This window comes from Lagenorhynchus albirostris, chromosome 2 (assembly GCF_949774975.1).
Source record: "Lagenorhynchus albirostris chromosome 2, mLagAlb1.1, whole genome shotgun sequence".
Classification (NCBI taxonomy): Eukaryota; Metazoa; Chordata; class Mammalia; order Artiodactyla; family Delphinidae; genus Lagenorhynchus; species Lagenorhynchus albirostris.
The window spans coordinates 34987214-35001647 of record NC_083096.1 but is presented as its reverse complement, the minus strand read 5'-3'; the positions used below and the strand labels follow the sequence as shown (position 1 = coordinate 35001647).

General features: G+C 47.4%; 1 protein-coding gene across 9 annotated transcripts in view; it reads right to left on the bottom strand.

Annotated features, from left to right (window-relative positions):
- SRGAP2 (SLIT-ROBO Rho GTPase activating protein 2) overlaps positions 1-14434 on the bottom strand; it is a 242086-nt gene that overhangs the window by 15697 nt on the left and 211955 nt on the right. For all 9 annotated transcript variants that reach the window (XR_009536941.1, XM_060129889.1, XM_060129910.1 and 6 more), the window contains exons 15-17: positions 11816-11893; positions 10754-10888; positions 8848-8953 (exon numbers count right to left, since the gene is read on the bottom strand). Coding sequence is in view for 8 of the 9 variants with exons in the window: in XM_060129889.1 (XP_059985872.1) it covers positions 8848-8953; positions 10754-10888; positions 11816-11893 (319 nt within the window). In the remaining variant the exon portion in view is untranslated. The remainder of the gene's footprint in view (positions 1-8847; positions 8954-10753; positions 10889-11815; positions 11894-14434) is intronic.

Below are 14434 nucleotides of genomic sequence, written 5' to 3'. Positions count from 1 at the left end.
CTATCTCAATGATTCTCTCCTTCACTGAAGATTCAGATACGTCCCCGGTCCCCCCACAGAATCACTGCAGAACATGTGAAGTGGGACAATGAAGTGGGACAGTGACAAACAACTGTCATGGCTGAGGACCACTGCTCTGTAGGACCCGGTCAGATGCAGGGAGGCCTGAGATGGGTGCGTTGATGGATCTCAGTGGCCGGACTGCTTCATAGGAGGTTTTAAAGATTTAATTTTATAATCCTTCTCTGGCTCCTGAGTTAAAAGAGAGCAGAGATTCAGAAAAGGCTGGTAGATGTTTCCAAGTCTACTTCTTGGTCAAATAAAAACTGGAGAGAGACAGGAGAGATAATTAGCATGGGAACCTTAGCAGGGACAACAGAGGCATGAGGTGCCACAGGGCTAAAATTGTAGCCCATCCCAGGCTGGCTGGTTCCTCGAGTCATGGAGGGACAAGCAGGAGGAAGCCCGTTTCTTTAGTGTGATCTGACAACGTTTTGGTAACATGCAAGGAAAGCAGTAGTTTCTGGGGAGCCTGGTGGTCAAAGGGAGATAAACTCTAGGCCTGAGGGTCCCAGTCTAAGCTCACTGAGAGAAGAGGAATCTTGCCCGGCCTTCTAAGGCAAGGACTGCTCAACTCCTAGGTGGCTACAATGACCAGGGCCAGAGAGGACCTGTGTTTGTGCACTGGAGTCCACTTCTCATGGGTCCAGGTCCATTTCTTATTCCCATTAAAATACAGACCAAGATCCTTCTTTCTCTTCCAATCTACTGGAACACCTAAGTTCTGGGGGTAAAGCCATGGTGCTTAACTACTTGAGGGACACAGGCTCCTTCAAATAATTTGACAAAAACTAAGGATTCTCTCCCCAGGGAAATTCATATATGAGCACATAACAAATGCACACAATTCTGTATATAATATAATGGTGCTAATAATCCTTGAAGACTCTGATGGCTGTACCTAGTATAAGACCTCAAATACTGGATTTTTATTTTTGAAGAAATATCTAAAATGGATAATACTGGTAACAGCTCCCTCTTTAAAAAAAATATTTTTTTGGTATCGACTTCTACACATGCCATCTCCTCTAAGAACTGTACTATATTTCTTTAGGTTCTGTCCATAACACGAGTGAACTTTCCTAATTGATTTGAACTCATCCTCTTTTGAGCACCTTAAAAAGATCCAGTGTAGTGGGTTTTGGGGGGAATGAGAAAATCAGGATTGGCGTGGGAAAACTGTTTTTCATCATGCATTTTTCTGGACTTTTTACTTTTAAATGATGCACATTTGTTGGTTCTGAAGAACCTAGGAGCAGGACAGGAATAAAGACGCAGACGTAGAGAATGGACTTGAGGACACGGGGAGTGGGAAGGGGAAGCTGGGACAAACTGAGAGAGTTGTATTGACATATATACACTCCCAGATGTAAAATAGATAGCTAGTGGGAAGCAGCAGCGTAGCACAGGGAGATCAGCTCGGTGCTTTGTGACCACCTATAGGGGTGGGATAGGGAGGGTGGGAGGGAAACGCAAGAGGGAGGGGATATGGGGATATATGTATACATATAGCTGATTCACCTTGTTATACAGCAGAAACTAACACAACATTGTAAAGCAATTATACTCCAATAAAGGTGTTTAAAAAACACGATGCACATTTGTATCTCTGATTACATTTAAAAAGAAAAACAAAACATCCCAAGAATTTTAGAGTCAAGCAGACCTGGTTTTGAGTCCCAGCTCCATTGCTTACCATCGTTTTGTACTAGTTCCCTAGTTTCTTCATAAAATGGGGGCAATTATGTGCCCCCTTGATGGGCTGTTGTGAAGACTAAACGAGGTAATATGTGCAAAGCACTTAGCACTGTGCCTGGCACATAGGTGATGTTTAAGAAATATTTTCTGTCATTTTAATGTCCTGTTTGCTTCTTGACATAGGACCTTTTTTTTTTTTTTTGCGGTACGCGGGCCTCTCACTGCTGTGGCCTCTCCCGTTGCGGAGCACAGGCTCCGGACGCGCAGGCTCAGCGACCATGGCTCACGGGTCCAGCCGCTCCGCGGCATGTGGGATCTTCCCAGACAGTGTTCCCTGCATCGGCAGGCAGACTCTCAACCACTGCGCCACCAGGGAAGCCCGGCACAGGACCTTTGATTCCAGTCAGGGAAAAAGCAGGGCCGCTGACATTTGGCAGTAATTGACTTACAGGTGTCCACTGTCTTCTTCTCCTGACAGGCATAATCTAACAAGCTGAGGGCTCTGCATCCCCAAATCAAAACCTTAAATCCTCAGGGAGAGCACGAAGCTTTGAACACACTGTTTTAAACATATGACACTTCCATTAAAAACCTTCAACTTCATGGCCTCCAGGGGTTTGATTTGGCAACACCCAACAGACCATGGGTAAGATATTATGCATCAGGGTTGATTTCAGGTTTGAAAGGGATGAAGAGGAATTGTATTATTCACCATGGCTCCAGGCAAAACGTGGGGTTGAGAATCTGTAAATCCATGGTTTAACAGACTTTCCCAAAAGGCTCCTTAAGAGATAAGAAGTAGAAGGTAATTGTGGCTGACTCTTCCTGATGGCCCTTCAAAGGCACTCCCTCACTCCCCTTGCCCCCTCTCCCCAACTTCCATGGTCCCATATCTATTAACTGACTTGCCTTCCTCCCTCTCACCTCCTCAAGAATAGCACTCCAGCAATTACCTTGCTCTCTCCTCCATCATCATTTCTTCTCTATGGGGTCACCCCCACTAGCATGCCAATGTGCAGCAATACCACCCATCTTGAAAACAATATTCTCTCTTAAGTCCGTATCCATGCTGAATTACTGTCCCATTCTCTTCTCTTTATAATAAAATTCTTTGAGAGTTGTCTCTGATTCTCTGGTTCTTCTTTACCGGTTCTGTTATGGACTGAATTGTGTCCTCCCTGCCCCCCAATTCATATGTTGAAGCCCTAACTTGACTGTAATGACTGTATTTGGAGACAGGCCCTTTAAGGAGGTAATTAAGGTTAAATGAGGTCATATGGGTGGGGCCCAAACCCTACAGGACTGATGTCCTTATAAGGAGAGGAAAAGAGAGCAGAGCTCTGTCTCCCAGTGTGTGCACAGAAGAAAGGCCACGTGAGGAAGCAGTGTGGTGGTTGTCTACAAGCCAAGGAGACAGGTCTCCCCAGAAACCAACCCTGCTGGCATCTTGATCTTGCACTCCCAGACTTCAGAACTGTGAGAAAACAAATTTCTGTTGTTTAAGCCACCCAGTCTATGGTATTTTGTTGGGGCAGCCCTAGCAGATTCACACACCTACTCTCTTCCCGTGCAGCCCCCCAACCCCTCTATCGTGGTAAAATACACACAACAGAAAATTTACCATTTTAACCATTTTAAAGTGTACGGTCCAGTAGCATTTAGCTGAATACGACCCCACTGTATGGATCTACCACATTTTGTTTATCCAGCATCAGCACCCCTTCTCGCTTGAACTGACACCATCAGGATTTTGCCCCTCCTCCTCCACCAAGACAATGCCCATCAAGGTCACTAGTGACATCTATGCTGCTAAATCAGTTCTCAGTCCTTTTCTTAGCTGACCTGTCATCATGTTATCCCAGTTATCACACCCTCCTTGAAACACATTATGCGGCTTCTGGGACACCGATCCCTCTTGGTCCTCCTCCTACACCACTGCCCACTGTCAGCTGCTCAGTGAGGTGTCCCTGACCACTGTATATTAAAGAGGAAACCCTCACACCCACCCCTTACACTCTCCAGTCCCCTAACATGCTTTATTTATTTATTTGTTTATTTTTGGCTGCTTTGGGTCTTCGTTGCTGCCACACCGGCTTTCTCTAATTGTGGTGAGCAGGGGCTACATTTCCTTGCGGTGTGCAGGCTTCTCATTGCGGTGGCTTTTCTTGTTGTGGAGCACAGGCTCTAGGCACGTGGGCTTCAGTAGTTGTGGCTCGTGGGCTCTAGAGCTCAGGCTCAGTAGTTGTGGCACACGGGCTTAGTTGCTCCGTGGCATGTGGGATCTTCATGGACCAGGGCTTGAACCCATGTCCCCTGTATTGGCAGGCAGATTCTTAACCACTGCACCACCAGGGAAGCACCCCTGTAACATGCTTTAATTTTCTCCACAGCCCTTATCCTCTGACATATGACATATGCTCTTCTTTTTTTTTTTTTTTTTTTTTTTTTTTTTTTGTGGTACGCAGGCCTCTCACTGTTGTGGCCTCTCCCGTTGCGGAGCACAGGCTCCGGACTTGCAGGCTCAGCGGCCATGGCTCACAGGCCCAGCCGCTCCGTGGCATGTGGGATCCTCCCGGACCGGGGCACGAACCCGTGTCCCCTGCATCGGCGGGCAGACTCTCAACCTCTGCGCCACCAGGGAAGCCTCTTTTTTTTCAAATTAATTTCTTTCTTTTTGGCTGTGCTGGGTCTTCACTGCTGTGTGCAGGCTTTCTCTAGTTGCGGTGAGCAGGGGCTACTCTTCATTGTGGTGAGCGGGCTTCTCATTGCGTTGGTTTCTCTTCTTGCAGGGCACGGGCTCTAGGCGTGTGGGCTCAGTAGTTGTGGCTCACGGGCTCCAGAGCACAGACTCAGTAGTTGTGGCTCATGGGCTTAGTTGCTCCATGGCATGAGGGGTCTTCCCGGACCAGGGCTTGAACCCGTGTCCCCTGCATTGGCAGGTGGATTCTTAACCACTGTGCCACCAGGGAAGTCCCATGACATGTGTTCTTATCAGTTTTGCCTGTCTTCCTCCAGTTCTATGTGCTATGTAGGCTCCATGAGGGCAGAGACCTTGACTGTTTGGTGCAATCTTAGATATCCAGCAACTGAAACAGGGCCTAGCACACAGTAAATGCTTAATAAATGCATGTTAAATAAATAAGTGAATAAATACATGAGCATCTGTGAGTCTCTAGGACAATCCAGCCACAATTCTACTTGTCCATTTTCATACAGAAGCTAAAATACTCCTTGTGAAAGTCAGAAGAGCAGCACAGACAGAATCTTTCCAAACTAGGAGGCACTTGAGATGGTGAAGTTTGGAGGAAGACTCAGCTTTTCTGGAGAGCTGCTGAGGTGCCTGAACAGTGAAAGAAGCACCACCAATTCCCTCTTTCAGATTATGGAGCAATATTTGAGGATGTAGAGTGATGCTTCTCGGACCTTCATGTGCCTATGACTCATCAGGGGATTTTGTCAAAATACAGATTCTGATTCATGGGTCATTGGGGGTGGGGTGGGGGAGGAACTGAGATTCTGCATTTCTAACAATCTCCCTGATGATGCTGATGCTGCTGGTCTATGGACCTCTCTTGATTAGCAAGAGACTAAAAGTCTGTATTGTTTGACATCTGAAGAAATCAGGTTTCAAAAGGCAAGCAGCAGAGTCAGCGGCAGTGAGGGGGAGCTACCTGCACTTTGTTTCAGGGTGAAAACCCACTGAGTAGTACAGATGCTGTGGCCGGCAGCCTCTAAAATGAACCCTATGGTCCCTGCCTACTGGTATTCATGCCCTTGTGTAGTTCTCTCCCTTTGCGTGTGGGCTAGATTTAGTGACTCACTTCTAGTGAATGGAGTATGGAAGAAGTGATGGGACGTAACTTCTGAGATTAGGTTACAAAGACTGGCTGCTCTCTTGGGCACTCTGTCACTCACTTGCTTGGAGCAAAGCCAGCTGCCATGTCATGAGCAGCTCTATGGTGAGGCCCATGTGGTGCAGAACTGATGGAGGCCTCTGACCAACAGCCAGCCAGGAAAGGAGGCCCTCAGTCCAACAACCTGCAAGGGACTGAATCCTGCCAACACCACGTGGATCCTTTCCCAGTCGAGCCTTCAGAAGAAACTACAGCCCTGCCCCCAGTACACTCACTGCAACCTCAAGAAACCTGGAGCCAGAGGCCCCAGCTAAGCTGCACCTAGATTCCTGATCTACAGAAACTGTGACATAAAAATAAATGCTTATTGTTTTGAAGTTGCTAAGTTTTAGGGTAATTTATTACACAGCAATTGATCATCAATGCAGATGCTAAGAAAGGATAACATTAATAATTAACAATTAACAAGGCCTACTGGACAGGCATGTACCCAAGGTTCATGGAGTGGACTGAACACTAGCTATATAGATATATGTGGAACCAGGTCAAGTCCACACAGCACTGGTGCACTGTGTAAGGAGTTCCATACATATATCTCAGTTCTGGGCGTTCCTTGAGATGGAGGATGTGTACAACCCCAAAAAAGACAATAGCCAGACATAAAGTACACACTGTCAGGACATGTAACAGCAAAGGAGAGGGGTCCTAAAAGTCTGGGCCCAGGCAGAGTTTCCAGACTGGGCCCAGTCTGCATACTTATCACCTGTCACCTTCCTGTGCAGGCAGGTGGTCTTCTCTATCGCCTGTGTCCTGCACTCCATTAATTATTTTAGGAAACACTGTGGTTATTAATGCTGCATCTTTTCAATGAAAGACTTTGATGAGAAAGTTAATCATTTTTTAACCAGAAAAAGAAGTGAAACAAAACAAAAGTCATCATTTGAATGGGTGCAGTTTTCCATGTTTCCTTCGACAGTGGCCACCCTCTCCAGCTCTTATGATGCTTCCTCTACCGTTTCTCCCCACCCACAAACTCCCTCACCCCTCCACTTAGCAGGAAGAAAATGTGGGCAGGATGAGGCCATTGTGCTTACACACACAGTCACCCCAGGACCTGCCTGCTCCCCTGCCTGTTTACCCACGACCGACATGTTCCTCGCTCTGCGGGAGCAGACTAGGCTCTTTGAGGGCAGGTATCGGTCAATGAGGGGAGACAAGGCCTGGTGGCCCTGAGGGGACCGACTGGCTTGAGAGTCATTACCAGAGTTTCCGTCTGCCTAAAACGGGCAGCATGTGAAACGCTGTGTGAGTCATGAGGGGTTCTCAACTAAAGGCAGTTGTGGTGCTGAGTCAGGGCTTGGCTAATGAATGGTGCAGACACAGCCACGTGGAAGCAGCAGGCTGCTGGGCCAGGACCCTCTGTCACTCTGCAGGGCCAGCAACAGGGCTAGAGGACAGTGTGGTTGCCCCTGAAAGGTCTCGGGCGGGGGCTGCTAGCCCAGATGCCTCAAGGTCAGGCTGACTCTGGTCTGTAAGCAGAGGCTGAGACGGCCTCTGAACTTGTATTTCTTTGAAGTAGGGACCAACCCACTAGGAAGAGTCTTCATTGTCACAAAGCAATATGAGCTAAAACACCCTAGCCCCTTGGTCTACTTTTTGTTTTCCCTTTTTTAAAAAAATATATACATGGATCTAAAGAAATGTTTCCCCACTCAATGAAAAGCCATAAAGCCAGAGAGATGATAACGGCAACTGAATTCAGCCTCAGCATCGGGGAGTTTCGGGGAGAGCTGGGGACTGTGGTGAACTGGGGGCGCCTGACCGCCTCATCTAGGCAGCAGCCCGTACTCCACAGGGAACTGCGGCCGCGTGGGCGTGCAGATCCAATGCTGCTAGACCTAGTGATTCTTTCAAGAGAAGCTAGAAATCTAGATTTTTTTAAAAAGTAAAATCTCCCAATATTTAAATGGTTCAATGTTTTCAAGACAGAGTGGACTTAAAGGGAACACATCTATAGGCCTTATCTGGCCCTCGGGTTGCCCACTGATAGACTTTGGCCTAGGCTGTTGAGGGAGATGCTGCAGTGAAAGCAACGTGGAAAGACAGAGGTGCCTAAGGGGAGAAGCATGTCCTTGCTCGTTGTCTTTGCTGCCCTCCATGCCTGCCCTGGGCAAGGACACACTGCTTAGACAGGGAGAAATACTCTGGCTAAGCCCAAGGCCCCTCTGATGCTCAGACCTCTCTTCTAGCTACACTCACTCCCTGGCTGACCAGCTAAATACCATCAGTACACAATGACCTCACACTGTATCTCTGCTCCAGGTTTCTTCCCTGAGCATCCAATTCCTATGTTCAGCTGCCTACTTAGACTCTCCACCTGGAGGGCTAACGGGTATCTCAAGTTAACATGGCCACATCAACACTTTGTCCTGATTGCTTCTTCCACATCTTGTCTTCCACAGCTCCACAAATGGCATCACGGCTTCCCTGCTGCTCATGTCAAAAATGTAGAATTTTTCTCTTTCCTCACATTCTATATCCTACCCGTCAGCAGGTCCTATCAAAGCTGTATTCCAAATAGATCCTACACCTGACCCCTCATCACCCTCCACCATTCCCTCTCTGGTCTAAGCCACCACCACTCCCGACCGAGACTGCACAATAACCTCTGGTGAGGTCTCTCCCGCTTCTCTCCACATTACTCTATGGTAACTTCTCCATGAAGCAGATTTTAAAAATATATTAAAAAATCAGATCACAACATTCTTCTGCTTAAAACTTTCCAATGGCTTCTTCAAATCTAAACTCATTGTTGCCATGACTTTGGGGCTTGATGACCTTGACCATCCCGTGGCTCCTTCTTTCACTTCATTTAGGCTGCTGCTTACACACCGTCTCCCCAGAGAGGCCTTTGCTGAAGGCCCCTCTGCAGTGTCTCTCCCTCTTTCACCTCTGCCCCGATCCCTTAACTTACACTTCCTTATTCTTCTAAGCACTTATTACTACCTCATGTTTCTGTAATTGTCTGTGTCCTCTGCTGGAACATGAGCTAAATGGTATCCAGGTTTTTGTCTCTTATTTCACAATGTATTCTTACATCTTATGACCATGCCCAGCACACAGCAGGTGTTCAGTAAGTATCTGTTGGGCTGGAGGAATCAACATAGGTCCCTACGTAAACTTCCAGTGACCGAAGCTAAGGCCCAATCAGTTGCTCCCTGGAAAGTCTACTCACTGGTTGAGGAAGGCAAAGAGGTATCTCATGATAATCAGAGTGGTTTTGGGCAGGACCAGGAGGACCTTCCGGATGTGCAGAGCTCTCTCCTGCAGGTTGTCCATTGCTGAAAGAAAAAAGCCATGCGTTACCCTCCACTGTAACTGAGATCCCAGGAAATAGTGGTCAGAAGGCTCTGACTAGCAGCGGGTGCAATATGGAGAGCAGCCGGTCAAGTCCACACAGCACTGGGCCAGTGTAAGGAGCTCCATCTCTGTGGCTCCTTGGAGTGGGGCTGTTGTGATGGGGCATGCAGGCTCCAGAACCTTCTGCGGGTCAGGACTTAAGATGTATGCTCCTTGGGCACAGAAGGGGTTGGAGATGCTCCCCAGAGCATCTATCACCCCCTTATTACAATACCACAGGCAAGGAGCTGACCAGAAACTGCTGTGACTGCTCGACACCCAGCCTTGGAGGGCCTACATGTGGGGAGAGGGAGGGGCTGTGCAGGTCCTGTCCTGCCCACTCCACACGTGCATCACCTCATCCCCTGGACAAGTCTGGCTTATCTTCCCCCCTCCCTTATCTGCAGTGGGGATGAGGAGAATGTGGCCAGAGGCAAGAAATGGCAGGCCCCTGTGTAAGCAGTGATATCTGGGGAGAAAACCAGAGAACTTTCCTGACTCTTGTGCTGTGGACTGATTAATTCCAGGTACGGCCCTAGGCCTGTGCTTCCCTCATGGCCCGCCTCCCCACTTTCATGGTGTGCCATGTGGATACTGTCATTTTCTAGGAGAGTCTCTCCATGAAAAAGAAATGGGAGGTACTAGATCGGGAGCAGATCTCAAGGGGAGGATTGGGCAGCTAAGGTCTCTTGTACTGTCCTGGCAACCCCCATCCACTTAGGGTATTCCACCTAGGCCCAGCCCTGGAAAAAGACATGAAGGTAGGAGGGATGCATATATTCAGTCACCCACAGAACACATTTCCACTAGGACTCCCACAGATAGTGAGTAAACCAATAAAACAAGAGAGCTAGCTTCCTGAGTGCTCTGGGTCCCTCTCTCAGAATAACAGAGAGGGACAGTGCTCAGGAATCAAACTGGAAACTCGGGGGTGGGCGGTGGGGGATGAAGACCTTGGTTGATCTGGGAAGAAAAACTTTTCTCCATTTCAAAGGCATTGCCTCCTCCAGCCTCTGAAGCCACCATTTCAACGGCGTCTGCTTCCAGAATGACCTAATACTAATCCAAGTTTCCGTGGACAACAAATGAGAGGGGGGTCCAGTATAATGATCTAAACTAAATGGCCAGGAATAGCTTTTCAAGCCCTAAATTTTAGAGTAAGAGGCAGAGAACCTCTAAGATACCTGCTTTATCTAAAGATCAAGTAGGGACTAGCTCTCTCTGAGAAAACATCCTATCACTACTTTTAAACGTGCAGAGGCTTTTATTCCTAGAAGAACACATATTAACACATCTCACAGGTAAGTCATGCCATATTTAAAGCAACAAGCAGGAAATATTTGTAACACTTATGTATTCTCCCTTTGCATCATGAAAAGCACAAGCACTAATATATGAGCTTCTAATAGCTGAAAAGGACTGTGTCTTATATAAGAACATAAATGTATTTTAATGAAGAAAGATAAAGCCCAGCGAAGCAACAGAGTTTAAAGTGAATCAGAAAGAAAAAAGCCAGGAGTTCTGACTTGTGATCCAGACTCTTCCTGAAAAGTCATTCTTTTTCCTCCCCTACTAGGGGATAAAGGAGTGAAAACAAGGAAGAGAAACTTCACCAAGGAAAAGGAAAAAAGGAAAACATTACTGGAAAGCTTATGAGAAAAAAAGACCCTGTGGAAATTTGTTATCTGTTGCTATGAGGTGCTCTGGCCCAGAAGCCAATCTGAGGCCAGGATGATACTTACTGACGCAGGCCATTAGGTCATGGAAGATGTCCTTGGGGAAGAGAGGGTGTTCCAGCCCCCGGAAGTAAAGCTTCAGGACGCCAGCTATGGAGTCCATGTCATGGTCATTCTGGTCTCCAGCCAGGGGGTCCTCTCCTAAGGATAAGCAATCCCCCCAAAAAGGAAAGAGAGAGTGAGAGAGGTAAAAACAAACAGGATGAAGCAGAGGTGGTGGGGAAGGAGTGGCCTATTCAAATCTTCATCACAGTCCATCAGCTTTCTGCCCAGCATGTTGGCCATGAGTACGGCAACCAGGGACTAGCAAAAGCAAAGACTGCTTAGGCTCAGGGGCCCCGGGGCCAGAGGAGGGGCACAAAAGTCCATTACATAAATTTGCTTGTGCCAGACTGGTTCAGGGACATTCCCTCTGGGCTGGGGATGGGACACAGCAATTGGCTCTCTCATGAGATCATGAAACCAGGCTGGGACTGAGCCCCTAGGGGAGGGAAATGAGGCCAGGGAGGCCAGCCCCTCTGATTAGCTCTCTCTCCTCTTGGCCTGTAACAAAGCACACCTACTTACAGGAGAACAATCATACTGGAGTTCCCTATGGAAAATTTCATATCAGATGTAATTAGATTTAATGATAGGACCAACCTCAAATTGAAACTATATATATCCATTTCAGTGACGGAAATTGCCAAAGCTTGTCCATTACCTTAATAGCCCATAAGATAATAAATGGGCTAAGATGAACAGGTGCATTCGCTCTGCCACCAAGGGTTCTGGATACAGCCATAAACTGCCCAGATATCATAGTTAACTTCTTGGGTTTGGGTAGATCATCTGGAGGAGAGGGGCAGGATGAATGGGGCTGAGAAGGAGGAAACTGGGATGTACCCTGGCACCTCCCTGCATCTCTGGGTAGGGGTGGGGGGATGTCTACAAGACAGAAGGTGCTGGGCTGAAGATGGAGGCAAACTGGCTTGCTAACCTCTGGGTACCTCTCAGAGAGAAAGCGCGGAGCTAGTATCCTGGGGGGCTGGCAAACATTTGGTCTTATCTTTCAGGCTGTTTCCTCACCTCTCTCAAAGGCGTTTTTGATGTCATTCACTTCCACCTGCGATCCTGACACTCGGAAGATTCCCTCATGCTGTAGTCCTAGGAAGACAGGGAAAAGTGATCAAGGAGACAAAAAAGCAAATTCACCACCATGGCTCCAAGCCTAGTTGAGTGTCTGTCTCCCTCAGCCAGTGTGTATTTAAGCATCCTGTCTCTCTTCTTCAGGCCAGAGGAGGAAGTCTATACAAGGATGGTGGAAAAGTCACTGGAATGAATATGAGGCATTGGCCTAAAGAAAGCACCGAGTCAGAGACTTAAGGGAAGAGATGTCTACACCATTTCTGATTCTGACAGAGTCTATGAGGCAGGCTCCTTCTCCAGCCTTTGCTTCTCTGTCCCCAGCTACAAAGTAGGGAAGTGATTCCTGGCACCTGCTTATCCCTAAGGGTCAGGGATGAGATTTGGGGGCATGGCAGGCAAGCCATTACACACCACCAGAGTTTCATAGGGTCTGAGATCATACTTAGTGCTTTAGCTGTTCTAACACTGTTCGGCTGTTCTAGAGGACAATGCTTTCACTACTTATGAAAAAGGGAGGACATAAATTGGTACAACCACTATGGAGAACAGTACGGAGGTTCCTTAAAAAACTAAAAATAGAATTACCATATGATCCAGCAATCCCACTCCTGGGCATATATCTGGAGAAAGCCATAATTCGAGAAGAGGCATGCACCCCAATGTTCATTGCAGCATTATTTACAACAGCGGTCCCCAACCTCTTTGGCACCAGGGACCAGTTTTGTGGAAGACAATTTTTCCATGGATGGTGGGTGGGGGTGGGCAGAATGGTTCAGGCGGTAATGCGAGCGATGGGGAGCAATGGGGAGCGGCAGATGAAGCTTCGCTTGCTCGCCCGCCGCTCACCTCCTGCTGTGCGGCCCAGTTCCTAACAGGCCGTGGACTGGTACATTGTAAATCAACTATATTCCAATGTAAAATTAAAAAAAAAAAAAAGAGAAAGAAAGAAAAAGGGAGGACATGAAAAGACAAGTGATCAGTCAACAGACAGCATTGCAGGCACTGTGCCAGCCACTGGTCCTTGACTGCAGTTTGACTCTAAAGGCAACATGCCTCAATGCCACACTAGAATAATGTGCATGAAAACGATGTCTTTTTGAAGTTTGTTAGGGTAAAAATAATAATAGAAAGTTAATGCATGTGTGGTGATTGCTTCTGTGCTTATAGCCACATAAAGCAGGGGTTACCAGCAAGCCCATTTTCTAGGTGAGGGGATTGATAAGGGATGACCAGCATTAGGTTATACAGGTGATAAGAACCAGATCCAGGGGCCCAGGCCTTCTGACTGCAATCATGTACTCCTTCCTCAATGCCAGGCTTGTGAGTCCTATTGGAGGGAAAGCGCAGAGGGTGGGGGAGCCCATTTGTCAGCCTGACGGTGGATACGGCTCACAGAGAGCACCCCACATGCAACTCAGAACTGGGGAGGGATCCAGGAAGCATGAGCCCAGGGGCTGGACTGAGCTAGCATCTTTTATCATATCAGGCCTGTCCAGTTTTTCTCAAGAGCACCGTGGCTCAAACTTGGGCATTTTGTCAAAGTCCCTCTGTTACAGCACGATCCATCAACATTTTTGAATCTCAAACAAATTTCTTCTTTGGAAAACAAAATAGAATAATGCTACATTTTGTCCACTGTTTTCGGACTCCCCTCTTGATGGGGGTCGTGTGGTGGTGGTGACTGGATTCTACCAGCTAGACCTTTGCAGTAAACCACACAGGCCAGGACTGAATCCCGAATCCAACTGTAGCAATAGTAAGAAGTAAGCAGGGGGAATTTAATTACCGGGCTTGTAATAGGGCTTAAGTTGTCTGTTCCTCTAGGGGAATCTCCAGAATATCCCTCACAGAATGGCAGGCAATGTTAAGACACCAATGTAACTACCATATTAGTCACCAATGGGGTGTAACAGCCAGGTAATGCCGTATAAACAAAGAATGTAAACAGCAGGTTTCTCACAGAAACAGTCACCTACTCAGCGACTTGTCGGAAACACAGTATAATATAAGGAACTGTCATCTCAGGGACCAGGCTACTCAGTCTCATGCGTGCAGCCAACAGTTTGCTGAGAGAGGATCATCTCAGTACTTTTTGGTAGATTAGACATCAAGGACAAGCCAATTTGGCCCACGGGCCCAGAACAAGAAGAAATCAGAGGAGAGCTTATTGGAAACCAGGCAGCAGGCCTGAGGCACACCGAGGTCCCTTTCTGTCTGGTTTCCATTTCCCCTCGAGAACCGAGGCTTTAGAAGGGCCAACATGTGCTCTTGCTCAACAGATAGAATCTTTAGAGTGTCTAATCTGATGATTCTGAAAGTAGGAACATTAATAAATGGTCGGTTTCCAGAACGTGAAGGAGAAAAGCACTTGGCTTTTTATTATAACGCAGGTAAGGCCTCACATAACCAAGCCGACACATGCATGACCTTTCTCACTTTTCCTTAGTGCTCACTAACATAAAAGTATAAAGCCAATCAGACTTGGGTAAGTTATTTGGAAACGGCACACAACTGTCCATTTTGTGCTGGATCCAGCTGTTGCCCAGAGTTGCTCTGCTA